At 46.7% G+C, this 24,967-nt stretch overlaps 1 protein-coding gene across 1 annotated transcript in view; it reads right to left on the bottom strand.

Annotated features, from left to right (window-relative positions):
- Positions 1–3,758: 3,758 nt before the first annotated feature.
- The window catches only part of LOC146678044 (CD81 antigen-like), a 28,607-nt gene continuing 7,398 nt past the window's right edge, over positions 3,759–24,967 (bottom strand). The window contains exons 2-8 of the mRNA XM_085416736.1: positions 22,079–22,193; positions 12,009–12,106; positions 10,054–10,128; positions 9,701–9,814; positions 8,274–8,369; positions 6,216–6,299; positions 3,759–5,513 (exon numbers count right to left, since the gene is read on the bottom strand). Coding sequence (XP_085272862.1) covers positions 5,451–5,513; positions 6,216–6,299; positions 8,274–8,369; positions 9,701–9,814; positions 10,054–10,128; positions 12,009–12,106; positions 22,079–22,193 — 645 coding nt within the window. The 3' untranslated portion in view covers positions 3,759–5,450. The remainder of the gene's footprint in view (positions 5,514–6,215; positions 6,300–8,273; positions 8,370–9,700; positions 9,815–10,053; positions 10,129–12,008; positions 12,107–22,078; positions 22,194–24,967) is intronic.

The raw sequence follows: 24,967 nt of genomic DNA, 5'->3' as shown, positions 1-24,967 counted from the left end.
GTACCGACAGAAAGTTAGCTGGCTTCTGTGCTTCTTTAGCAACTTTTGAACAGGGGTACGAGCGGGATTGTGAAATAAGTCGAGAGATCGTGATTGTTTAAGGGTCCAGGAATGTGGAAATAGTTGGGGGAGGTCTGGGAAGGCGAGAGTGAGGAGCAGCAATACGTCAGGAGGGAGCAGGGAGGGATCCTGCTGCAGAAACCACGGACTTTCACACAAACCACCCCATCTGGGTTTGGATGCACACAGGACTGCATTTAGCAACACACACACACACACACACACACACACACACACACACACACACAGGTCACGACCTCTTTGTGTGACTTTCACAAACCCAGAAATATGTGCAGAAAGCCCTGCGGTGTGCAGCAGAGAACACGCTGCTCTGATTTTGTTTAGAGGCAACAAAGCTACAGACAAGCTGAGGTTTCAGCCCAGAAGAAGTTTCACTCGTTTGATTCTTTCCAGTTTGTTTTTTTACTGTTTGTGATGAATCTCAACTAAAAAACAAAACTAATAAAGAGCGAGACCGCCTCCCTAAAAAGACCTCTTTGGACGAGGGCTGGATCACAGAGCATCTCAGGACAGGAAATTGGAAAACCGGCAGGAATACGAGGACAGGCTCAGCTCATGGTCTGACAGTCCTTGTGATTAGTAAACGGCGTTTGTGGGAACTCCTCACACATCCTGTGGAAACAAATGAAGGTGGTGTGGGGGGAAAGAACAAAAAGGATGGTGGGGGGGGAGGAGGACGCCACAAATCAACCTCCCAGCCAAGCGAGTGCAGGAGAGAAGCTGTTTGTCAGCGCTGCCCAAAGACCTCGACTCCCGTAACAGGGAAATCTCTCCGCCGTGATCAGACGCGATCCTGATTCTGTAACACGATCGTCCATCGACTGAAACAGTTACAGAACTTTAAAATAGGTTTTTAACTTTAAACACTGAAATGAAAAAGGAATAAATGGTGGAGAAAGGGTGGAGGAGGTGGGGGCACGGGGGCCATCCTGTAGGGCGTCAGGCCCGGGTTGCACCATAAAGCGTGTTTGGCGAGCGTTTCAAGGTTCAAGGTTCTTTATTTGTCACATGCATAGTTATACAAGTATAACACACAGTGAAATGTAGCCTGACACGCTCCTCGACATGTGCAAAAATTGGGGGGGGGGGGGGGGGGGGGGTGTGTGTGTAGAGGAAGAACATTATATATATATATATGTATATATATATCTACATATAGTATATACACTGGGTGAATGTGCAGTAGTAGCAGCAAGCAGGTGAATTCTGTACATTAATATGAATAGATATCTGACTATTTTACAGGATAGACAATATAAACATATTTAAAATTAAAGGAATTTGAAATGTACATTGTGCCTTGGTTTAGTGTCTGGAAGAGTCCTGTCTCAGTCAGTTATAGATGATGTGAGAGGGCGGGTGTGTGTGTTTAGGGCATGGATGGCTTGGGGATAGAAGCTCCTCTTGAGTCTCTCTGTCCTTGCCCGGAAGATGCGGAACCTTCTACCAGATTGCAGAAGTTGGAACAGTTTGTTGCCAGGATGGGACGGGTCCTTCAGTATCTGCGCTGCTCTAGTCCGGCATCTCCTGGTGTAGGTGTCCTGAAGCGCTCTGAAGCGCTCCCTGCTGATCTGCAGCATCCATCACAGGACGTGTACAATAAGCAGGCTGCACCACGAAGAGCCAGCAGCCCCCCCCCCCCCCAATCAGGGCCTTTATTACCTTTACTTTGCAAAAGACATCGAGGGACAATTTCTGAACAGGACAACGTTAAATTTCACAGTAACGCCAAAATATAACACAGAAGGATTTTTAACATGAAACCTTTAGTTGCTAAATAAAGAACACGTTATTCTAGATTAGCTTTCATGTTGTGCTGATCAAATACTGCAGCCACGTGTTTCACACACACAAGTCATACAAACCAGTCAAAAACAGTGACCTGACTCTAGAGTGCGACCAAAAAAACAAATCCTATGTCGCGCCAGTGCGACGGTTTGAGTGAAATCAGTGATGAGACGCAGCTCTAGTGAGCAGCCTGTGGGTAATGAGAAAAGATGAAAAGAACTATTGCTACATTTTTGTTAAGGTCTGAAATTCACAGCCAGCTCTGACATGGAGACATCAACCTCTGAGCGCTGAAAAGCAGCAGTGTATCCAGAAACACGTTATACGCTGCAATAAATGCCCAGGTGTCCCCTCTCCCCACGGCCTTTCAGCGGCAGGCAGCAAACAGGTCGCCAGAGGTCGATGTGAGGATTAAGTTCAACATTGTCTACAATATTGCCAAAGCACTTTAAGCACAAGCAGTTTTTCAGCAACTTTCTGGTAGAAATGTGCTTCAACTAAAGGACTTTGTGTTGAAAAGATTGTTAGTTCATCATTTACAAATGAATATTGTCTGCATGGGCTGAAAAACCTCCTTAAAAGTGCGCATGTAAAACTGCGTGTTAAGCGATGCGGCTGAAAAATTTGGGTGCGCATAAGGGAAAAAAAATTCGGCACACCAGTGCAGCCGTGACAAACGTTAGTCTGCAGCCCTGCCATATGAAGTTTTTCCTTAGTGCCCCCTCAAATGTGGGAGTTTAGCCGAGTGCTGACTAACACTGACTGCACCAGTTTACACACCCTGACCTACTTTTATGGTAAAGATCAGTGAAACTTTCAGACTTTAATATTCAAACATTGCGTGAGTGAGTAAAAAAGGTCCCGAAAGGTCAAAACACAGTTTTCCAAAACTATTGATGTTCAAAAATATTTGATATCTGAAGCCAAAAACTTGCAGAAATAATTGGACTTGTTCAAACTTTGTACCATGTTGATGCTAATCAGAGATGGTGGAGCAGAAAATGCTGCAAAAACAGCTGATGTGAGATGAAATGTGTGACTTATGTCCAAGTATAAAAGTGCAAGTTTGACTTTAACACGAGGCTGAAACAGAACACGCAGCAATCGTTTACTTCCTGTTTCTAAAGCAGCAGCTCACTGTGTGACTACGCGTGAGACAAAGAACCTTCAATCTTTAGACAAGGATAACGGTTTCTCTGAAAAACAGGATTTTTGATTTTGTGACGTTAAGATGAAGAAGATTTGGTGCCATCCGACATCTTTAACATCGCTGAGACGTTTGAAGCAGCTGCTGGTCTTCTACGGTTGCCAGGGATCATCAGCAGGTCCATCCGTGTGTCAGCGTGGCCGTGAAACTCTTAGCGGGAGGAAAAGTGACAGAAAATCAAACAGGACCTACCAAAAAGCCCGCAGGAGGCCACAGGTAATGCAGGCTGCACCACAAGGTTATACAAGTACAACTGCAGTCCTCGAGGGCCGCTTTGCTGAAACGCTTCTATGCGTCGCTGCTGCAACACACCTGAATAAAGCCGACTGCACGCTGAGGTGCCCGCCCCCCCATTTAAAGAAGTGTTTAGAAAACTGTACTTTTACTGCACCACGTTCACTCACTCCTGATGTAACATGAATCAAATGCTGAATCGCCTCCTCAGCATCGAGTCAAGTCTTGCTGAGCTGCTAATTTCATCAGGACACCCTCGAGTTTGACACCTGTGCTCTCAAATATATGAAAGCAACAAGTGCAGCATCCTTGATGCCAACCAAAGCTCGACTAAGGAGCTCACACTGCTGCACTCGCTAACAACCACCAAGCCTTGACTGAAGGTAGAAGCGACCCCCTCTTCCAACAGTCACCTTTCCTCAAATAAAAGACAAGAAGAGCTGAAAGGTTATTTGTAAAATACATTTATTCCCTTTATATTTGGGCAAACCAAAGTCTACAGAGCAGAGAGGAGATTTATGCAGCGGTTATTCAAAAGGCAGCATCAACGCTTCATCGGCGCTGTCACAAAACCTTCCCCTTCCTCCTGTGATGACGTACCAGACAGATATTATGATACAAAGAGAAGAAAGGCATACACTGTTTCTACAGCCGTCATTATTTTCATTAGTACGATACATCAGAGCTGTACGTCGCACTGTCCAGCGCCACTTAGTTAACAAGGCAAAGTTTTAATTGGTTGAGAAAAGCTACGATTATATGGAGGGTTACACGAGACGCTATGATTTAAAGGAGAGGTTAGAGGCCCGCGGGGCTGTGCAGCTAGCGGTCGGCCGATGAGGCGGGAACAGTTGGGACGGAAGGCGCTCTGCACGTGCACGGGTCAGCTCGGACGGCGCCGATAGAGCCACGCTCGTTACCATGACGACAACACAACAGATGAACTGCTAGTGCGCGGCTAACGAAGGTGGAGGGACGATGACCACATAAACATGTCAGATTAGACTGACGAGGCTCAACCGGACGGGCTGTAAGTACGGGGATTTCAAAATAAGGGCAAAATGCACAAAATGACTCAAATGTGCCAAATATGACATGAATTTAAGATGCAACATTAATTATTATTTGTGGGCTTTTAAATTTCTGCTTTGAATCCTTTTTAGCAGCCCATAGTTTTATTTGTGAGCAAACACAACCAGCTGCCTACCAGGACAACCGGTTTGCTGGGAAACACACGTGACCAGTACACGACTGCAGGAGTGAGCCGAACATTAAACTCTGAGGCTCTGATTCTGACATGACGATCATAGTTTACCACCGCAGAAAGAAAGCAAACGGGGTCAGAGGTCACGGACTTTGGTTACAGCTTCAGATTAAACATTTCATTTCCTGACAACATCCCACAGTATGACCAGAGGGGGGGGTGTGTGTGTGTGTGTGTGTCTGTGTGTGTCTGTGTGTGTGTGTGTCTGTGTGTGTCTGTGTGTGTCTGTGTCTGTGTGTGTGTGTGTGTGTGTGTCTGTCTGTGTGTGTGTGTGTGTCTGTGTGTGTGTCTGTGTGTGTGTGTGTCTGTGTGTGTGTGTGTCTGTGTGTGTGTCTGTGTGTGTGTGTGTCTGTGTCTGTGTGTCTGTCTGTGTGTGTGTGTGTCTGTGTGTGTGTGTCTGTGTGTGAGAGAGCGCGCCGGTCATGTATGCCTTCAGTCTGGATCAATCCACAGAGTGTTTGTGAACAAAGCTCATGATAAACAACCTCCATGCTCAGGCAGACATGAAGCACTGTCCACATATATTTATATACAGTTTATACAGAAAACGTGGGGATAACATCCAGAAAAGGCCGATATGAGAGCGTGGACGTAGGCAGGACAGCAGTAAACTAATCAGATTACAGCACCTGGACCGTGTGTGACAGCATATCTACATTAAACACTGCTCTAATATGCATAACAGCATCTGTGACTAACAAAATAACAATAAAAAATGATCTTTGACAGTGTAAGAAAAACAGGATATTGTCTTTAACAGCTGACTAAAATCCAGCAAGCAATACATGTGGCATTTCCTGGTTATAAAAAAAACAAACAAACGAAGGAGAGGGCGAGGTCGTCCTCTCCTCGTTCATTGGCCGGAGCCCCGGCGCTTTAGTACACGGGGCTGTTGCGGATCCCGCAGCACAACACCATGCTGAAGATCATCTCGAAGATCTGAGGAAGAAGAGGAAGCTGTCAGGGCTGCGTCACAACATTACATCATTACAGCATCTACGATTTCCACTCGGCGACAGCATTCATGCGCTCGCGCCGCCTTAACGCCTCCTGATTATCACTGAGACTCTTTTTGACACGAGAAGGTGGGATGGTCGTCTTTGACTGAGGGAGCAGCAGCGCATCAGCTTCACTAACGCACCAGGAAAGACTCGGTTTTCTCTGCGTTTCACAGACTTCAGTGCTGTCCTACATACAGCCACAAAAACCAAAAGACTACCCAATAAAATACGATTTTTCATGCTCATGAGCTAAAAAGGGCCAATGGTGCTTGAGGAAAGGTCAGGGGTCACCTTCATCTTCAAGGGGGTCTATCCCACTCATTTCTAGCTTCATATTTGCAGCCGTGGATTCACAGTTTGTAATAATCTTTACTTTACACTGAGCTCAGTTCATCTAAAATAAGCTTCTTTTTTCAGCTCCTCCCTTTTTCAGTCAACCTTCTGATTGGCAGCCCCTCACACAGGAGGTTTAAAGAGCAAGTGGGTGGGGCTTCTACGTGGCTGAGGATGACTGTATGAGGACGTATCCTCTCTGTTACTCGTACACACACTGTATGCATGAAACAGAAACAATCGAAGCTGCCCCTCAGCCTTCAGCACATTTACGAGCAGCAGCACTGTGTGATGTTCATGTTCTCACCATAATAACGGCGACCACCAGCGCGGCGATGCCGATCAGGTAAATCTTATCGTGGAACAGCTCGTTGATTCTGTCGTGGCAGCTCTGCAAAGCAAAAACAAAACATTCAAACACGCCACCTACTGGAGATCAGAGAGAATGCATCCTGCTCTCCTGCTGCTTCACATTTTTACAAACACCACGTGTCGGCATTTCTTTATTCTCTTAAACCACGATTTCATTTGAGGAATCTTTTATTTTAAGTTTTGGATAGATGGAGGAAAAACTTTATTGTTTTAATGTTTAGGAATTTCACTTCCTGTTTGTGGACCAGTCTCAGGCTGCGTTCACACTGCAGGTCTTGATGCTCAATTCAAATTATTTGATCAAATCCGATGTTTTTGTCTGCTCGTTCACACTACAAACAAAATGCGACAGCAAACGCGCTCTAGTGTGAACGCTCAAAGCGCCCGCATGCGCAAAAGAAGACGTCACACACAACGCGCTCAGTTTACACCCAGAGCAACAGTATGTGTGACTGATGGCCTTAATATAAAGACTTCGGACTTTATGTTAAGTTATAAAGTTATTGTGTTTTCTACATTTGGCCTAATAATGATCCTTGTTGCTGTTTTAGAGGAAAGCTGCAGATTTCTGTCAGAATCTGCAGATTATACAGAACAAATAAAATGTTCACGTTTCTCCAACGTTGTTCCCAACAGTTGTACTGGATGGACAGGAAGTGTTCACGATGTCTTCTCCGGCGCTGATAATCGGAGTCTGTCTTGTGTCAGTGACGTAAAAGGCGGATTTAATGCGACATGACAATCAAACAGCAGTCGCTTTCTGAAACATCAGATATGTATCGGATTCAGCACCACATACGAAAGTGACCCAGATCGGATTTAAAAATATTGGATTTGTGCCGTTCACGCTGTCATGTGGGTCGCAGAGGGTCAAAAACGCCGGATTTGATGCGCTTTCGCCTGCAGAGTGAACGTTGCCATAGAGACAGCTGATCACACATCATCTGTGAGCTTCTCTCTTACAGCCACCTCAGCTCACACACACTCATTTATTTATCAGTCATTAATATTTCAGCTCATTTATTCTGTAACACTGCTTTCATTTATTCATGCTAACGCTACTTTAGCTTCCTGCTGTGTCCACGTGTTCAGCGCGTTAGGCCCCACCTCCTCCTGATGAGTTTCCTCTCACAGAAATCAGCAACAGACAAAGTAAAAAGTGCTTCTTTTAAACACTTCTGTGTTCTGGCAGCCGCGCAGCTCTGCACCGACCTCGGGTCACTTCAGTAACGCTGCCAACAAGTGGAGTTAAGCCTCGTGTGAAGCTGCAGGCTGCATACAGAACAGCCTCCTGCAGATCTTTGGACTCTGAGGCTTTTGCTGTCTCGATGTTCTCTAAATCTTTTGTCTGGCAAGTCTTTACTTACACTGCTGGCTATGTGGTAAAAAAAACATGTGACACAAACTGAAAATGGAGACGATGTACCTTCAAAGTAAAAGTCTCAAAAGATGTGACTTTTACTTTGAAGTGAAATGTTCTCGGTTTGTGGAGAGCAGCTGCACAGCCTCAACCACTTCCATTCATTTAACTGAAACTTAAATATACGTTTTTATCTCAGTCTAGCTCCATTCACTTCTGTTCAGTGGACTAAAAGCGCCCCCTGATGTGCTCTCGGGTGAACTGCAACTACTTTCGATACCACGGTTTAACAGGAAGTGGAACAGCCCCCCGTGACTGCGTCAGGTTACCAAGAGCAGATTATTTTACAGCAGCACAGGAGAACCCGCCAACGCTATCAATGCACCGAGTCGTGCCGAGAGGCTCGTGTTCCTGATGGTGAGACAGGACACAAACATGAATGACCCCGCCCCCTGCGTTTGCCTGGTGCAAGTATACAGCAGAGAGAAAATGTCTCACAGCAAAGTTTATGGAGCTTTTTTGACTAACTTCATGATTTCTGCAGAGAGCTAAATGATGGTCCTGCTTGTTCTCCCCGTGAGCCAGAAGCATGCGAGCAAAGATTAAACCACTGAAATAAATGATTGTACTTACCGTGAATGTATTACTGGGGCAAATATTGGTAATTCCAGTTATGTCTGTGAGCTGTGTAAGGAGGTTAGTGCCTGTGCCTTTACCGCAGCAGCTCAGCTGAAACACAAAGACAACACAGTAAAGACCTGGAAACCTCCGACAAACAAGCACCACAACTGCAGTTCCTCTAATGTCCAGCAGAGGCAGCAATGAGTCCGTCCCCATAAGCCCCTTTTCCATTTGACCTACTCGGGTCGACTGGTTTTCCATTATAACCCAGTAGTACCTTGTTTGCACGCCTTTCGTCATAGCAAAGCGTCGGCGCATCTGAACGTTCCAACAAAGGTGGACATCGAAGCTAATATTTACCTGCTGCTCGGTCTGTAGGTGTTCGTCACACTCGGGGGATCACGGCGTTGTTTTGCAGCCGAGTTTCAAAAATGGCAGTTTTGATTTTTGTGAACGAGACGCTCTCGTGACTCGTCGAGTGATGCTACTGACCAGCCAATCGGTTGCGTGCGGTCTGACGACATCACATTTTAGTACCTGTCTGGATCACTTAGAACCCCAGCAGGTACTAAAAGACTACCTGGTTTTTAACGGAAAACCCTGGAAAACGTGGCAAACTGTGCCAAGTCAGTCCGAGTAGGTACTCTAGGAAAAGGGGCCGCAGACTCCCGTGTTACAACTTTACAGCAGAAACAAACATGTTTACAACCTGTTACACAAACCGTTTGGTCTCTGTGGATCGTTTCCTGTACAGGGGAGGATGTTTCTATAACTCACCTGTTTAAATCCTATTAAGGTTTAAAGTTTGCATTATTAGGGGCGTGGCCTCTTTGACAGACAGGTGGATGTAGCCGCTAGGTGTAGCTGCTAGCTGCACCTCAGCTAACTGCACCGTGTTTGTGCTGTTGGAGCATTTTTAATGACATCATGTGACCAAAAACACGACTGCTGTGAGGTCAGTGTCCTAACAGGCCGTCACAGAGGGCGGAGCTCCGGTTTGCTGAGTGAAGTTTGAAGATTCGGACTTAATGTTTGTGATTAGCAGGTTCGTCTTAGTGAGGGTCTCGTGTTAGCTAGCATTAGCCGATAACTCAGGGCTCCACCCTCTTGTGAAAACGCGGTGACAGACGAGACGCTCCAACAGAGGGCGTGGTGCAACCCGACGTCTACCTGCATCTCTCTGATTTGGAGTTTAGTTTCTGCTAATTCCAAAGTCAGCTCACCTGGTATTCCCAACTTTTATTCCCAAATTCAACACGTCCAAGTTGTACGTGACCTTCAAAGCATGCGTGTGATTATCTCAGCTCTGCCGCTTTTCATGCACCGTGTTCTCAGTGTTTGCTGTACTTTAAGGTGACGAGGTTCAGGACGCCTCAGAAAACCCTTTACTTTATAAGAAAATATTCACATGATCATTTTGTTATATATCTGCGTTGTACCGTCTCATGGAAGGCCTTCAGGACAAGGGTGGCGGCATTGTTCTTTTCCTGCATATTGCTGTTAATTGCGCTGTCGTAGGCGTTGTCGTAGAAGATTTTCATCTCCTTTGTAACCTGCAAAAGTTTAAATAAAGTTATTAGTTGTTGCCTGGTGACAGAAGCACACTAATGACTAATAACTCACACAAGGTAAAGAATATCGAGATATGAATTTTGGGTCATATCCTCAGTACAGTCTGTGGTTGCTGATTATATGAAGCATGTTTAATCCCAGGTGTCAACCAGGACCAAACGCTTCCCGATCAGAGAGCGGCATGCCCGATTTAACCTGCAGTGTCAGCGTGCACACTCACCGTGTCCCTGTTCATGTAGCCCCAGATGCCAGCTGCAACCTCACAGGCGAACAGGATGACGAGGCAGGCGAAGAACTGCAGGACGGGCCAGAAACACAGCAGGTGAGCGCGAGCGTCCTTCTACCTGAGCTCCGACTCAGAGAACACGTGCAGGTAACCGTGCAGCTGCTGCGTTTATTATAACTTTTTTATTATAATTTACAACCTTGCAACTTACACTTGTCAATGTTCACAAGTTGAACAGACGCAGGCAACGTAGAAGCACAAACTTCAGATAATATTAAATAAGACGATCTTAGCAGCAGTAAAAAGTGAACCTCTGCTGGATTATTGAAACAATAAGCATGTATGGGCCATCGCTCACTGAACAAGCCTCTCTGCATCCACAGAGCAGATGTTATTCCCTCCATCTGATCAATCTTACTTTATCAATCCACATATTACATGAAGGCCGGTCATGATTTAATGGTGATACACTTTAGTGCTGCTGTGAGCAAGATTCTTACGAGAGACTTTGTTTTGCTGTTGGTAAGACTCACTAACTGTTGGTCCTTTGTTAATGGTTGTTGGGAAACTGTAGTGAGCTTTATTCCAAACTGAGCTAATGTTTGGACACGGCCAGGATATGTGTGAGTGGGTTGCTAAGTGAGTACCACAATTTCACCAACAAGTGTCGGGAGTTGGTTCATTTTAGCAACGATGTCTGGGGGTCTAAAATATCTCATGACCACCTTCCATTTAAATTCTCTCCACAGCCCAGAATTAGTCACCAGATGGGAAGAGGTGTTCGGTGAGGCCCGAGTCTCAGAGGAGACTTGGGCCTCACTGAACACCTCTTCCCAGGTGTGCTCTGAGACTTGAGTGCCAGTCTCCGCTTCCCACCTTGCCTTAATATCCAAAGTTGCACTTGTATTGAAACTCATAAATGAGTTATAGAAATGACTGATCAGCTTTGGGGAGGAATTACTTTGAAATATTTTAGAGATATTTCCTCGACGGCTGAGGGCTCCAAACTTGCCTCCAGTCTTTATGTTTTGTCAAAAAATCTAAAACAGTCCGAAGAAGGAAGCTGAAGCCGACGTCTCAGCTGTTCAAATGAGCTCAGGTCCTCACAACATGACGAAGTTTATGACGCCTGTTATTTGACCTGCTCTGAAGTCTTCCACAGTAGGAGAAAAACCCTGCAGGGAGGAGAGGCTTGATAACATTGAAATTTCTTTTGGAAGACCAAACGTTTGTTTGATTCTGCGCCAAATCTTTAGTGTGAGCCTCGTCCGTTCCCCGTACGCACAAGTTAGAAAAAAGCAGGGAGTCCAGTGATCTTTCACATATTGTCTTCTCAGTGTTTAGCCACCGAGTTTCAGACCGATCCCGTACAGTCAGGAGTCTCGTAGAACAGCCGACCCCCCCCCCTGCAGTTTGACAGTTTTAATGTTTGAAACTTGATCCTTGGACGTTTGCCTCGCCGTATCAATTTGGAAAAAAGTTTATCTAAATTATCAAATGTACAGTTGGGAATGTTTACAGGCAGCATCTGAAAAAGGTATAAAAGTCTCGGTAACACATTCGTTCTATACTCTCGATGCGACGCAGGAGAGACGGAGGCAGGACTGTGCATCGCTCTAAATCTGTTTTTATTACTTTAAACAAGTCTGAGAATAAGGAAGGGATTTGAATTCCTAAATGCTTGATACCTTCATCAGGACGTAGCGTTTTTTCTCTGAAAATGTCCAGATTCAACTTTTTGGGATTTCCTTGCCTGGATGCTTGAGCATGTGTCCTGATATCTTACAGTTTATTTCGTGCTGTGTGGGCCTGCAGATGGAAATGAGTCAGGAGCTAAACCTGGTGCGAGGCATCTTTTCACATCGTTATTCGTGCACCGTCTCACACAAAGAAACATTAAAACTATTAGCAGGTGTGAAAGTCCACAGGGAAGCTTCAGCGTGACTCACAGTTCCCAGCAGGCACTGCGACTCCTGGATGGCGCCGTAACAGCCGAGGAAGCCGACCACCATCATCACCGCGCCGACCGCGATCAGAATGTGGACACCTAGACAGAAGCACAGACGGATGGTCGTTACGAGAGGGGTGGAAGTCATCCTGGACCACAGACTCACAACATCTCATTTTATAACACGTGTAGTGACGCGTGGCGGACAGCAGATGGCGCACTTTTGTTTTCATGCCAGGGTGGTGAGTCATGTTCCTGTTATGTTCACACTTTTCTCGGTTTCTAACACAAAGCTGCAGCTCTGTAATGTCACACGGATCCATCGTCGGGGCACCAAACAGACTTTTCCTAAAGCTTGCACAGAATTCCTGGTAAAGACGGACGATGGGAACAAAAGCGTGAACGAGCTCCAGTCTGTGAGCGTGTCTGTTATCAGTGAAGTTTTTACAGCATCAGAGAAAGTCTGCATGTTAGAATCAACATGTTAAAGCTCGTACTAAAGAACAGCATGATCCCAGTTCACAGGAGCAATTTCACTGGAAAAATCTGGAGACGCACAAATCTTCTTATTTCCTGCAGATTCTCACTTTCATGCTTTAAGGCCAACAAATACATTTGACACCATTCAGCTCAGAATAAACACAAAGAAGAAGAAGAGACGACAGATCCTCGGAGCAGCTTCGGACACAAACAGGAAGTCGAACCCAAACAGATTCCAAATTGTCGTCCCGGCAAATGTAATCAAACACTGAGCGAGACCGCCGCAGCGGGGACGGCGGTGTCGCCATCACGGGCGACAGCAAGAAAGAAAGGCCGATAAATCAGTGACAGCAAAGTTCAAGATGACGGCCGTGGCAACAGCTTGCCTTTATAAACACGCACAACGCTGCTTTTCACAATAAAAGCCTAAAGAACTACATTAATGTTTATTCTCAACAGCTGTGGAACCCACAGACTGTACGTAGATGATGGAGCGCCACATTTAGACCCACCTTACAGTTAATGGCATCAAAGATAAATAATAAAAAACAAAACTCTGAACTAAAATGTAAAAAAAGAGAAAATTTCTGAATAATTATCTGAGCTTCAAAAATTTCCTTTGAGTTTAGTTTCAGTCGTCTCCTTCTTTATTAAAATAACACGCACGCTCAACTCGGATGCTTTTATTTGGGAGGTTCACCCCGCCTCCTTCCTGCTTGTCAGCTCACACATTATTGAATTATTGGACCACTAACTGCTGCTCTACCCACCCCTCTTTCTTTTTTTTAAGCTCGGAGCCACAAAACTGCGGGTAATTTATAAATCGATATCTTGGCAAGTGCTCCCTCCATCTCTTCCATTACGGCTCTCCGGTGTCAAACTCCTGGCGGTTTGCCGCTCTTCATCCCTCGCTCTCCTGGCGCTCGGCCATCAGTCCGTCCTCCCTGCGTAATGCTTTCTCTCATTCAGAATTATGCTCTCAACCATGCATTTACTTAAATGTCTCTTCCTGTCTCTCCTTATTTAATCCTCTTATGGCTTTGCTTCCATTACAGCCTCTCTGCTCCATCCTTCAGCTGCTCCGTAGGAAGAGGAGCTGATGGAATGTGAGATCCTCGGCTTTGTGCCGAGATCTTCTCAGATGTTACAGACAAACGTCCGCAGGAAGAATCCGTGGTTTCTCGTTTTTATTTGTCTGGAGAAAACAAAACTGCATCTGTACAGGCCCCTCGCTCCCAGCTCCACTCCTTCCTTGCCAATGAGATCGCCGCAATCCTCGGCGTCATTCGGCCATCTTGGACAGACTCCACCACCTCTGCGAGCTGCAGCAGGTGGAGAGGTGGTTGTTGAGCCACTATGCCGAGCAGAACCAGAACCTGGACCAACGGAAGGACGTGGAGCCCGCCAAAGAGGGACCGCTGTCTCTAATCCCACAGGAATGACTCACGGCTGGTCAGAGTGTGAAAGCCAAACCCGACACTAGGGCTGTGCGATATGACCAAACGCTCATATCCCGACAGACATTTCTCATCCCGATAATGATATAAATCCCACAATAATGCATTTTCTGTAAATTCTGTGAATCTCGGGCAGCTCGACTGGCGTGAAGTGTTTCCAGCTGCGCGTCGTGTAGCTGGAGTCGAGTGTTTTGACCGATGCAAACGGCCGCCGTTCTCTTAGTGAGTGTTTATTACACGGCGTGCTGCAGTCTGAGGTTTATTTTTTAGCACCCGACGGCTCTTTTTGCTTCTCATCCATAAACTCTCTGTATACTCTGTCATGTGATTCTTGCGCAGGTGGTTGAAGAGGTTTGCAGTGTTTGAGTCTGTGGTGGGGGCCGGTTTCCTGCATAATTTGCATAGTATCAGTTTTCTGGTCCGTGTTTCATAACCAAACCACGTCCAGTATAGGGCTGCCACGGTTACGTCGACTATCAAAATCGTCGACGCCTAATTTAATAGTCGACGCGTCACTTGAAGCTTTGTAAGATCCTGAAAGACGCAGGAATAAGTAGGTTGTAAGAGTGTAATAAAGGACTGAAACAGAAGATGGCAGCACTGCATCTACGAGGATGCCAGCTGCCGTTAAACCCCGAAGAAGAAGAAGAAGCAACCTCCGGCATCGTAGCTGTGTCCAAATTCAGGAGCCGCATCCTTCGGAGGCCGCATTTGTAGGCTGATTACGTCACAGCGACACGACGAAGACTGTCCAAATTCAAAGACTCCTCCCAATCCTTTCCCCCAGATTTGAAGGATGGGTCTGGTGTAAAACCTTCGTGACCCTTTCCATATCCCAGGATTCATAGCGCGGCCCAGCCAATTCACGTTTCCAACAATGGCAGCAGCGAGTTAGTTTTAAAATTACTCTTATTAATCTTTCTGGGTCACAAAATAAGCTTTTGACATATTTTCAGGCGAGAAAGTAGCTGTGTAAACATCAAATATCTGCTCGGTTTATCAAGACACCGCATATTTGCAAAAGTGCTTCGACGTTTTCGGAGACGTCTGCTACCCACCAGCTCGACAGCTGACCGGGAGCTCGAGGGTCACTGAAGGCGCCCGAGAACCGCAAACTCCCAACAAATCGTTTTCAGATCACCGCCGTCTTTCGCTACTCAGGTTAAACGTGATATATAAGTCACTTAGACAACCTAAAAATGTTATTGTTGGGCTTTTTTTAGGGTTTTATTTGTTTGTGAGTAAATCGGTTTGGCTGAGATTAAAGTTATTAGATTAAATAAAACTTTATTAATCCCCCGGGTGGTTTTCACACAGCTGTGGCAGCCCTGGTCCAGAACCAGAACAGCCTGTGGACGCTGTCTCAGGGTGTTGGCCTTTTGGAGCTTCAGGACTTTGGTTCCTTTACATTTGTTTCGTTCCTTCATCCAGTTAAAAATGTAACCGTGGTTCCACTTTCAGACTGATGGGTTCCTCTCCTAGTCTGAAGTCCCCCCACAGACTTCTCCTGGAAACCTTTACTTCGTCTGCTCCAACAACTTTGATTCAACCGTCCAGAAAACAGACGGTACCTTTGTGAGTCCACAGACGTCACCCTTACAGTCACTGTCTGTCAGTAGAGCCTGTAAGCTCTGCTCTTTGCCTCTGCCTCAGTCTGATTACAGCGGCACGACCGGCTTCTCCCCTGTGAGCAGGACTTGGTGGTGGTGGGTGGAGATCTGCCTCCACCCGGCTCTCTGTGGGTTAGCCTTAGATTTATTATCATTTGTCTTTTCTGATGAGCACAGAGTCGCTGCTTCCGCCGTCGTCCGTTTGTTTCTCCGCTCGCTGCTGAAAATAACCTCGGAATTTCCCTCTGACGATCAAGCCTTTATAACCCAACCTCCAAATATTTTACCCATGTGTGAAGTCATCTGGGGATTGTTCATCGTACGGTGGAAACCTTCCCTTCTGCTGCTTCCTGTTACTTTTTTCTTTTATTACAGCTATTGTTAATACAGTGGTCCAGCCTCGGGAGGAAACCCTGAATCCACAATGGAACAAGCGATAAAGACCTTTAAGGTGGAACTTCAAGGTTGATGCTAGAAACGCAGACATGGCGGTGCCCACACTTCCTGCCTGAACCCTTTCCCCCATAAAGACGACCTCAATGACAAATTGTGAATCCTCAGCATGCATCAATAAAGTCGTGCTTTGGCGACCATTAGAGCAGTTTGTGCGTTTTTCTCGGGGTATCTGCAGAGAGCACCCTCGCTCACTCCTGAAGCACAGCCAGTCGTTCTGGTCTATAAGCAGCCTCAGGAGAGCGTCAAGGGTTACTGAAGCCAGTCTTCAAGAGTCTATGACAGTCGACGGCATTTTAAAATCTGTGACTGCATTAACCAGCTGCAGGCAGCGCCTTCACTCACTCAGTGAAACCAAAATTACACAAACAGCTGCGATAAGCAGATGTGGTTTCTTTGGTTGGAAAAGGAAGTAGAACAAAAAGCCAAAAGGGGAATTTCTGATGTAATATTTGATTTCGTGTCATTTAAGAAAACTTCTGTATTCCCAAGAACAGAAATGACAAACATTTTTAAAATCCTTTTTAAACAGCGATGACGTGATGCGTGGGCATCAGCGAGTTTCCATAAATAAATCTGCACGTCTTTGGATGTGCGTTCCCGGGAAAGTTTAATCTGGAGGTTTCTGCATCAGAGCGACGAGTCTCCTGCAGATCCACCTGCAAAGGTTGGATGCTCTCTAATAAGAACTAGCCACAGTGACGCAGTCACATGACTAACCCGGTGGTGGTTTCATTTCTTTATTCCCAGTTCATGATGCACCATTTTTGTACCTTTGAGCACGAACCCAGAAAGGCACTAAAAATAAAACTACAGAGCAAAGTTAGTGGATGTGACGCAGGCTGTTGTCAGGGGAGGTTTTCAGTAAACGAATTCCCCACGTAGTGGAATATTTACCACTGCTCCATTTTGGTCCCTCCCGTGAATGTGGCCGAGGGCCGGGACTCTTTGGGACTTCCTGACACGTCGGTGTCATTTCAACTCTTGTGGGAGTCAACGTGAAACCAGGGGGCTCAGTTTACTCCTCTGGGTGCTGGAGGGGTCGCTGTGTGAGTGACTTGCTGCTGAACAGGAAACTGAGTGGAGTCAAGTGATCTGAGAGCACGAGAACTTCCTGAAGCCCCAGTGTCCTCAGACATTTACTGGAGATTTTAAAAAAAGAGGGTTTAGAGGCTTTTACTGTGAAAAAGGTGCATTTCAGGAAATGCTCTCCACATTTACCTGGGTACAGCTCAACTAGGCCCCGCCCTACACATTCAGCATTTTTAAATTCATAAAGTTTATTGCAAATATGAAATGTTATGTTTAAGATAAAGGAGAATATTTGGTTCCGAGTCATAATTTAAAACTTTCGATATAAACAAACGATCTATCTGCGCGACTGTCATCAGGCATCTGTTTCCACAGGATGTAATCAGAGTACGTCAGAGTCACCTGTCGACAGGTCTTTTATCGTGTACACGCCTGGTTTCTGTGAGACTGCAGTACTCACAGAGGGCTTTCATCTTCCACATCAGTGTCTTGTAAGAGTCGCAGAGACCGAGGACGTTTGTGCTGAATGACAATCAAGGTGTGAAGATCTGCGAGAGCTTCAAAGCTCACGATGGAGTCCGTGAGAGAGAAGTTCAGACCAAAACTTCAGCCGTCCCTGACCGAACGTTCGCCACGAGCCTCTGCCGCTAACAGCATTCACTCACACTGTCATTATAATGATTATTACATCATACACGGGCCTCGCAGATGAACTAAGAGTAGGTAAGTAGCTTACTCTTGAACTGAAACATATTCATACCGTTCTTCTACATGTGCGTCACAGCGCCATTAACGCCTCGCTCCAGAGCTCCGAGCGAGCGCCATGCTAACTTTCCATCAGCAGCAGCTGAGCTCTCAAAGACGACTTATGCAAAGAGGAATTATTCTGATCCACGCTCTTACTCTTGGACTCTTACAGAGCAGCTTTGCATGATTAACAGTTTGAAATATTCAAAATAATCCTCTGACACTGGGCCTCAGCTCATCCTCCACAACACGCCATTTTAGCTCCTCCCTCTTTGAGACAACTTTCTTTTAATTGGCTACAACTCACAAAGAAAAAAGGGTGTGGCTTCTATCCCGTTTCTGTGACATCATTCAGATCCAAGAGTAGAAAAAACACTATCAGAAACTTTATGTCTAATTGGAACATCTACCACTGGAACAGGAAGTACATGACAGGAAGTCATTTCAAAATAAAATTCTCAACGTTCCACTTCGTGACAAAGACAGAAGAGCTGTTGGGGACGATCCAGTGCAAGGTTTACAAAATGAATCTACGTCTGACTCATCAGGTTACACTTCTTTATTCTTTCCAGTAAGCCTGATTTTTAAAAAAGGCATTTGTACGGTCAGATAAAATTCTTACTAACTGTGCAACAAAAGATTACCAAACCTGCAGGAAACCAAACCCCTGACTCCTCATCACTGAGAAATCTGCAGTACGGCAGTGGAGGAAGTGAGAAATCGGGTTTGAGCAACATTCGTTTCTCCAGAATTCAAGAGAAACTCATTTTTAGAATCATGAGCACATTTCAAGGCGACTATTCAGGCGTCTGCCGCTGCTTCAGAACACAGTTTAAAGTGTGTGCATGTGTTTAATCGTGTAGAAAGGCGAGAGGAGGGTCACCGTGTCTGTGAGCGCCGGGAGAAAGGAGAGAAACAGATGTAGGGGAAAGATGGCGATCGAGCCGCGGAAAAATAAGTTGAGTTGAACGCTAAACACAACCAGATGGGGACGGAAAGCAGGAGCAAGCAAAGGAGAAGAAACTCTCGCAGAGGACGGGGGAGGAGGGGTGGGGTCACTGAGGAGGAGGAGCAGGAGCGAGTGAGGAATTTTTTCCTATCCCGACAGTGTTTTTTCCTCCCCTCCTCGGGAATGAGAGGGAGGCTTTATGTAATGCGAGGGTGCAATCATCGAGGCCGCTGCAGAGAAAGTCCCTGAGTGGATCCTCTCTAATGAGCGAAGCTTTTCCCCTTTAACAACCGCAGCCCGACGGCGCCGTCCAAACAGCCACGCCTTTATTTTCCCTGCGAGACGCTTCCTCACTTTTACTTTGCTAAATCACACCAGTTCTGCTTTTCCTGTAATGCCAGTTTTCATCTCTCTACTCCCTGCAGATGACTCACAGACGGGGGAACGACTCGGATCTCGTCACAGCCGTTTTTAAACGGGATCACGTGACGGCCTGTGTGCGCTCCATCAGCGCTGATCACAAGTAGCTGTTGGTTTGGGCGCGGCGGGCTGAGCTCTCAAAACAGCCTCTGACCTACAAGTCATGAATACCACAAGAAGTTGAGAGCGTTCAGCTTCACTTCCACCTGACTGTGTCACATGACAACCGCATTCATGCTACGAATCCCACGTTCCACCCGAGTTGCAACATGGCGCCGTTACAAAACCTATTCGTGTCGTCCTCTGATGGTTCTGTCAGACGGCAGCACGGCCCCAGGACCTGCCATGATACCTGCGCCAGCACACACCTGGCCTCCTCCTCTGGATGACCACACTGACTAAGTTACAATGAAAAGGAGGAGCTGTTGGGTTGCAAAGCAGCTTGCAGAGGAAACAGCAGCAACTGCAGGGAAGCTGAAGCAGCTTAAAAAGTGGGCTCTGAATGCTCCACCAACAGGAGTAGCTTCCATACTGTGTGTTTGTGACAGAACTGCACAGCACGAATGGGCCCGCCTCTCTGCACTGGACTCACTGGGATGTTCAAAAACCAGTCTGGCTTTCGCTGCGTGAGCATTTTCCTGCAGCCATTAGAGAACGGAAAGCCGTGTCCATAAAGTGATGCACATCATGGTGAGCAGCAACACTCTGCCTCTCCCTGTGGTATTCAAACCATGATTGATTGGTACAAAGAGGCCTGCAGTGGGCCAAGAACCCCTCCCCCCTCCATTACTGCAGCAGCTGCAGGCGGGATCGACATGCTCTGGCTTCACAGATCAGGCACGTCAAACCCTGAATCTGTGCGACTCAGCAGGAAATAACATTCATCATATCAACTTTTTCCATCCTCCAACTGTCCAGCGTTTCCTGAGCCCGTTCCCAGCTGACGCTCGACACGATACCGTCATCGCCGCGCTGCAGCGCGTCGAGCCTTTGCCATTGCTGCTCTGCAGCAGCCTCTCTCTCATCTACAAGGCGTGGTGGCCACTCAGAGTTCAGAGCTCAGTGTTTTTATTTCCGGTGACTTAAACTCACAGCAGCAGCCTCAGAAACATGTGAGAAGGCTTAGAAGCCATGCGGTCCAGATTCATGATTTCAGTCAGAGAAAACTGAGCTGCAAAAATCCACGACTGCAATTAAAGAAGCCGAACATTTGGAGGACGAGGATGTTTTAGTCGTGTGTCGGGAGGATTTAAAGTTCTGGTCAGGTTCCTTTGTTGGTTCTTGGTCCAAGAAAGAACCACAGGAGTTGATCCAGGAATCTTTGGAAGCACATGGAGAACTCCACACAGCGGGACCCCACCGGCGTTCAAACCCAGGCCCCTCCTACCACGCTACAACCTCATCTGGACGTTCTTCAGAACATCTGGACGTTCTTCAGAACATCTGTTGCACGGCTTTGGTCCAAAGTTTTAAACCCATTCGATTTCATCTCAGCTTTAATAAGAGCGAGGAGGACAACGGTGAGCTTTCATCGCAGCGAGCTGATGTGTTTCTCTGATAGATCCACATAAACTATTTATGCCCTGATAAGTGGAACTACTTCAGTCTGTGAGGCAGATGCACGATTGATTCATTATTAATGTTAAAATAACAACGTTAAACTTTGATAGTGCCTAATAAATAGGTATAAACTAAGTGTTAGGGACATGAAGGCTTTACTCACTAATATATTTAATCATGAGCTCAATAAAACTGGCACAAAACTGACCAGGTGAGCAGGTGCTCACAGAGGACAGTCCTAACCAGCAGGGGCAGCAGCGAGTCAGTCCCCATAAACATGTTTACAGCCTGAAACAAACTGTTTGGTCTCTGTGGATCATTTCCTTCCTCATGACTTCTATAACTCACCTGTTTAAATTGTATTAAAGTTTGCATTATTAGGGGCGTGGCCTCTTTGACAGATAGGTGGCTGAAGCTGCTAGCGGTTTGCTAGCTTCACCTGGACCGTGTTTGTGCTGTTGGAGCCTTTTCAATGACATCATGTGACCAATAATATGGCTGCTGTGAGGTCACTGCACGAACAGGACAATTTTGACTGGAAGTTACTGAGCTGCTAAACACCGAGGACATTTTCACACCTGTAGTTGGTTCACTCTGGCTCGAGTCCCGTGAACTCCAAGCGAACCAAAAATGCGTCGCTACAAACCATGTGACCATGTTCAGTCTGCTCACCGGCCAGATGTGTGGAGCAGGTGGATGTAGCTCAGGAGGTAGCTGGTCACCTACTGATCGGGGGTTCGATCCCTGGCTCTTCCAGTCTGCATGCCAAGTATCGACCCCAAGTTGCTCTCTGATGCGTCCAGCGGAGTGTGAATGTGGTTAGACAGCACTCAGTTTAGAGTCAGTGCTGGTGTGACTGGGTGTTGTATAGAGCACTTTGAGAGTAGAAAAGCGCTTTATAAGAATCGGTCCAGTTACCATGTGTCTGGGGTGGGAGCAGCAAAAGTAAATACAGGAGGAAGAATACGGAGAATTATCCTTCATCTCAAGGCTCGTTGCTAGCTAGCATCTGTAGTTCACACGGGATGTTTTTCAGCTCCAATGTCTAGCTGCATGCTACACAACCAGGTGCATCCTGGTTCAGATCGGTGCGAATCACACCTGCACCGAGCTAATGTTTCACATACATCCTATGATTGTAGCACTAAATGAATCCTTCTGCTTTCATATCTGCGGGCTGAGAATATCTAACAATGAACGACGGCAGGAAAGTCCGCTGATTTGTTTTTAACTGTTTTGACCTTTGCTGCCATGAACCAGGGCAGTGAGATTTTACCTGGACAAATAAAAGATTCATAAACAGACAGGAGCATAACGTGGTGAGCACACACGTGACATGAAGCAGACACAGATGAGTACGTACTGATGTAGAAGGTGCTGGGGGCGTGGTTTCCATCATATTCGAGACCCAGCAGGGTGGAGATCTTGGGGTCGTGTCTCAACCACAGGGCCACTCCCAGGATTACACCTCCAGTAAGCTGCAACGCAGAACACGGCACATGTAGTCATCCACATGAAAGCTGTTTGTATGCATCCACACTGAAACACCAAACTCACACAGCTGCACAAATCAGGGTGGAAGAGCAACAAGTAAAGTAATGGCTTCACTTCCTGTCTGACTGCAGGTGAAGCACTGAAAGTTCTCAACACAGCATCCACTCTAACTAATTCTTTCAGGGGTGTAAAATCCACAGTAGTCTACTTAGGGGGCGTGACTTACCCCCACCTGTTGCAGGTAAAACACAGACTGTAGATATGAGGCTCAAATGAGGCTCCTCAGAGAAACTGAACCATCAAAAACAGAGAAAAGTTGAACGCATCTTCATTCAGCCCATCACCTTCTGGTGTACACTCCACCATCGGTCTGAGAAACAAGTCCACACATCTGCAACCGATCTGAAGCGACACGTTCCCCCAGTCAGAGGAAATCTCTGTGAGGGCCTGATAACAACAAGCCGGCAAAACACACGTTTCCATTTCAAATTAAACACACACGCAGACGAAGACGACTGCAGGAAGAAGCGCCGTCAGAGTAAAGTCAGAGTGAGGAGGAAAGTTCAATGACTGGTTTCCTTCCTGTATCCATGACAGTATGTTGGACTGATGTAATCTCCAAATTCATCCAAAAAGATCAAGTCCTGATTTCTATAAACGCAGCTGTGATCTACACGAGGACAATAAGACCAATCTGCTGAAGCTGTGAAGCTGAAAAATGACGCTCATCATCTCCATTTTAAACTCAAGCTTCACTGAAACCAAAACAACCCCCATCTTCCTCCTCCTCCTCCTCCATTATCGAGGTCCATTCCAGCTCTACAGCATGCTGCTGCCTAGCAACCAGATCAACACCACGACACACGCACTTGGAGCATGACTCAGGGAGGCTAAACGGTCTCTGAGCTGTTTCCTAAGAAGCACTTAACTCTTTACCCCTGACAGCAGCAACCCCACCAACAAGACCGGTTTACATAACGGGTCAGCAACAGAAGTGAGCGAGGGTGGTCTGAGGGTACGAGCACGCCCTCGTTACGGAGCGTTTATTCGTTTCAGCGTCAGAAACCTGACTGAAGTTTGTTTAAAATCAGATGGGAGACGGCGGTCGGATTCGTAACTTCATTTTTCCGCTGCTGTTCCTTTTCTGATGGTGATGTGTCCTCATCTTTCACAACACGGGAGTGAAAATGTGCAGAACGTTCACATCTTACAGCCGTTTTTAGATGTCGAGCAGCTGTTCGACTCATTTACTGTTTCGTGGAAACTGTCGGTGTGACGTTTGCAAAGACAGCAGAAGCTCCGAATGTGGAAAAAGTTACCTTTATTGATGAGAGTCGCTGGACGCGCCCACCGCATCCTCATCGCAGTGTCACAAGTGCTTGTTGCTAGGTTACAAAAACCATCACTTCTGCACGTCTGACCCCATCACTTATCCAGGAAGTGAGGGAGAAAACAAAAACATGTCCGCCAGAGACACCAGACAGAGATCAGGTAAAGATAAACCGAGAACAGGAGCAGGCTTCAGGTTCCAGACTGAACAGGATCCAGAAAGTCCTGCTCTGCTCACGACACGGCCTCTGACAGGGTCGAAGAAAAGCGCAATTCAAGCCTCGCCCAGAATAAACCAACAGAGCCCGGCGGGCACCACGCCACGCGTAGGCGGGCTCGCCTCCACAGATTTAAAGCTGGATCAGGGAAACCCTTCAGCAGCCATGTTCACGTCTTCAGACTAGATCGCCACGCGTCCCCGTGAGGCTGACATAACGCACACCTGTCAAACTGATGATCTAACTCCTGATTGGAGGAACAGATTCTTGGCACGTTTACACAAAGCATTTTTATTCCAGTCAGGCTTTGAGTCCATGCGTCCAGGTAAACACGGATTGTGTCATAAGTCCCGCCCCTTTTGAAGCGCAGCAGATTTTCATTGATCATTTATCACCGAGCAGAGCCGGGAGAGCACAGAGGACTCTGACTGCTCAGGACGTCTTTCTTAAATTCTGACTCCTGCAGTCGTTAGTTAGTTTGACCAACAGTCCCGCCTCTTGTTGCCAAGTAACCTTTTAAGGTGTTTACTACCTTTGTCATTTAAAAGTACGAACGCAGCTTTATACTCTTGGCGAGGCGACGGGCAGTTCCAGCGATCGTCATGCGGAACGTGAGCTAAATGCACCATAATGTGGAGTCTCAACGAGCTGGATGCGGCTCAAATGGAGCACACCGAGTGGACGTGTTTCACGGAGCGTGGCGGTGAGACGTGGACACCCTCCCACTGTGACTGCACCAAGCTTCGTCACTTTCAGGTCGACAGGGACGTGAACGGAGGGAAGCGGCGTAATCCCCGACACGTTACTGAGAAGCGACGCGTCTGCGGCCGGGATGCGTCCGTATTGGTCGCTGATTGATTTCCTCATTGTAGCCGTTTGAATCAACGCTGTGAGGATTCCTCCACCAGCTGACGCAGAGCTCATCCTCCGACTGCAGCTGTGGTGGATGGATGTGGTCTATTAATCAATTCTGCCTTCATCACTTACTGGACAGACAGAAAATCATGACCACACCTGCACTCGTCTTATATTTATTATTATTAACAACAACAACAATGGATTGCATTTATATAGCGCTTTTCAGGGCCCTCAAAGCGCTTTACAATTCCACTCTCACATTCACACACTGGTGGAGGCAGCTACAGTTGTAGCCACAGCTGCCCTGGGGCAGACTGACAGAGGCGAGGCTGTCATATCGCGCCATCGGCCCC

Source organism: Rhamphochromis longiceps, linkage group LG1 (assembly GCF_057381845.1).
Source record: "Rhamphochromis longiceps isolate RC_006_pf linkage group LG1, R_longiceps_female_GT1.1, whole genome shotgun sequence".
Lineage (NCBI taxonomy): Eukaryota > Metazoa > Chordata > Actinopteri > Cichliformes > Cichlidae > Rhamphochromis > Rhamphochromis longiceps.
This window is presented reverse-complemented; position numbering and strand designations above follow the sequence as displayed.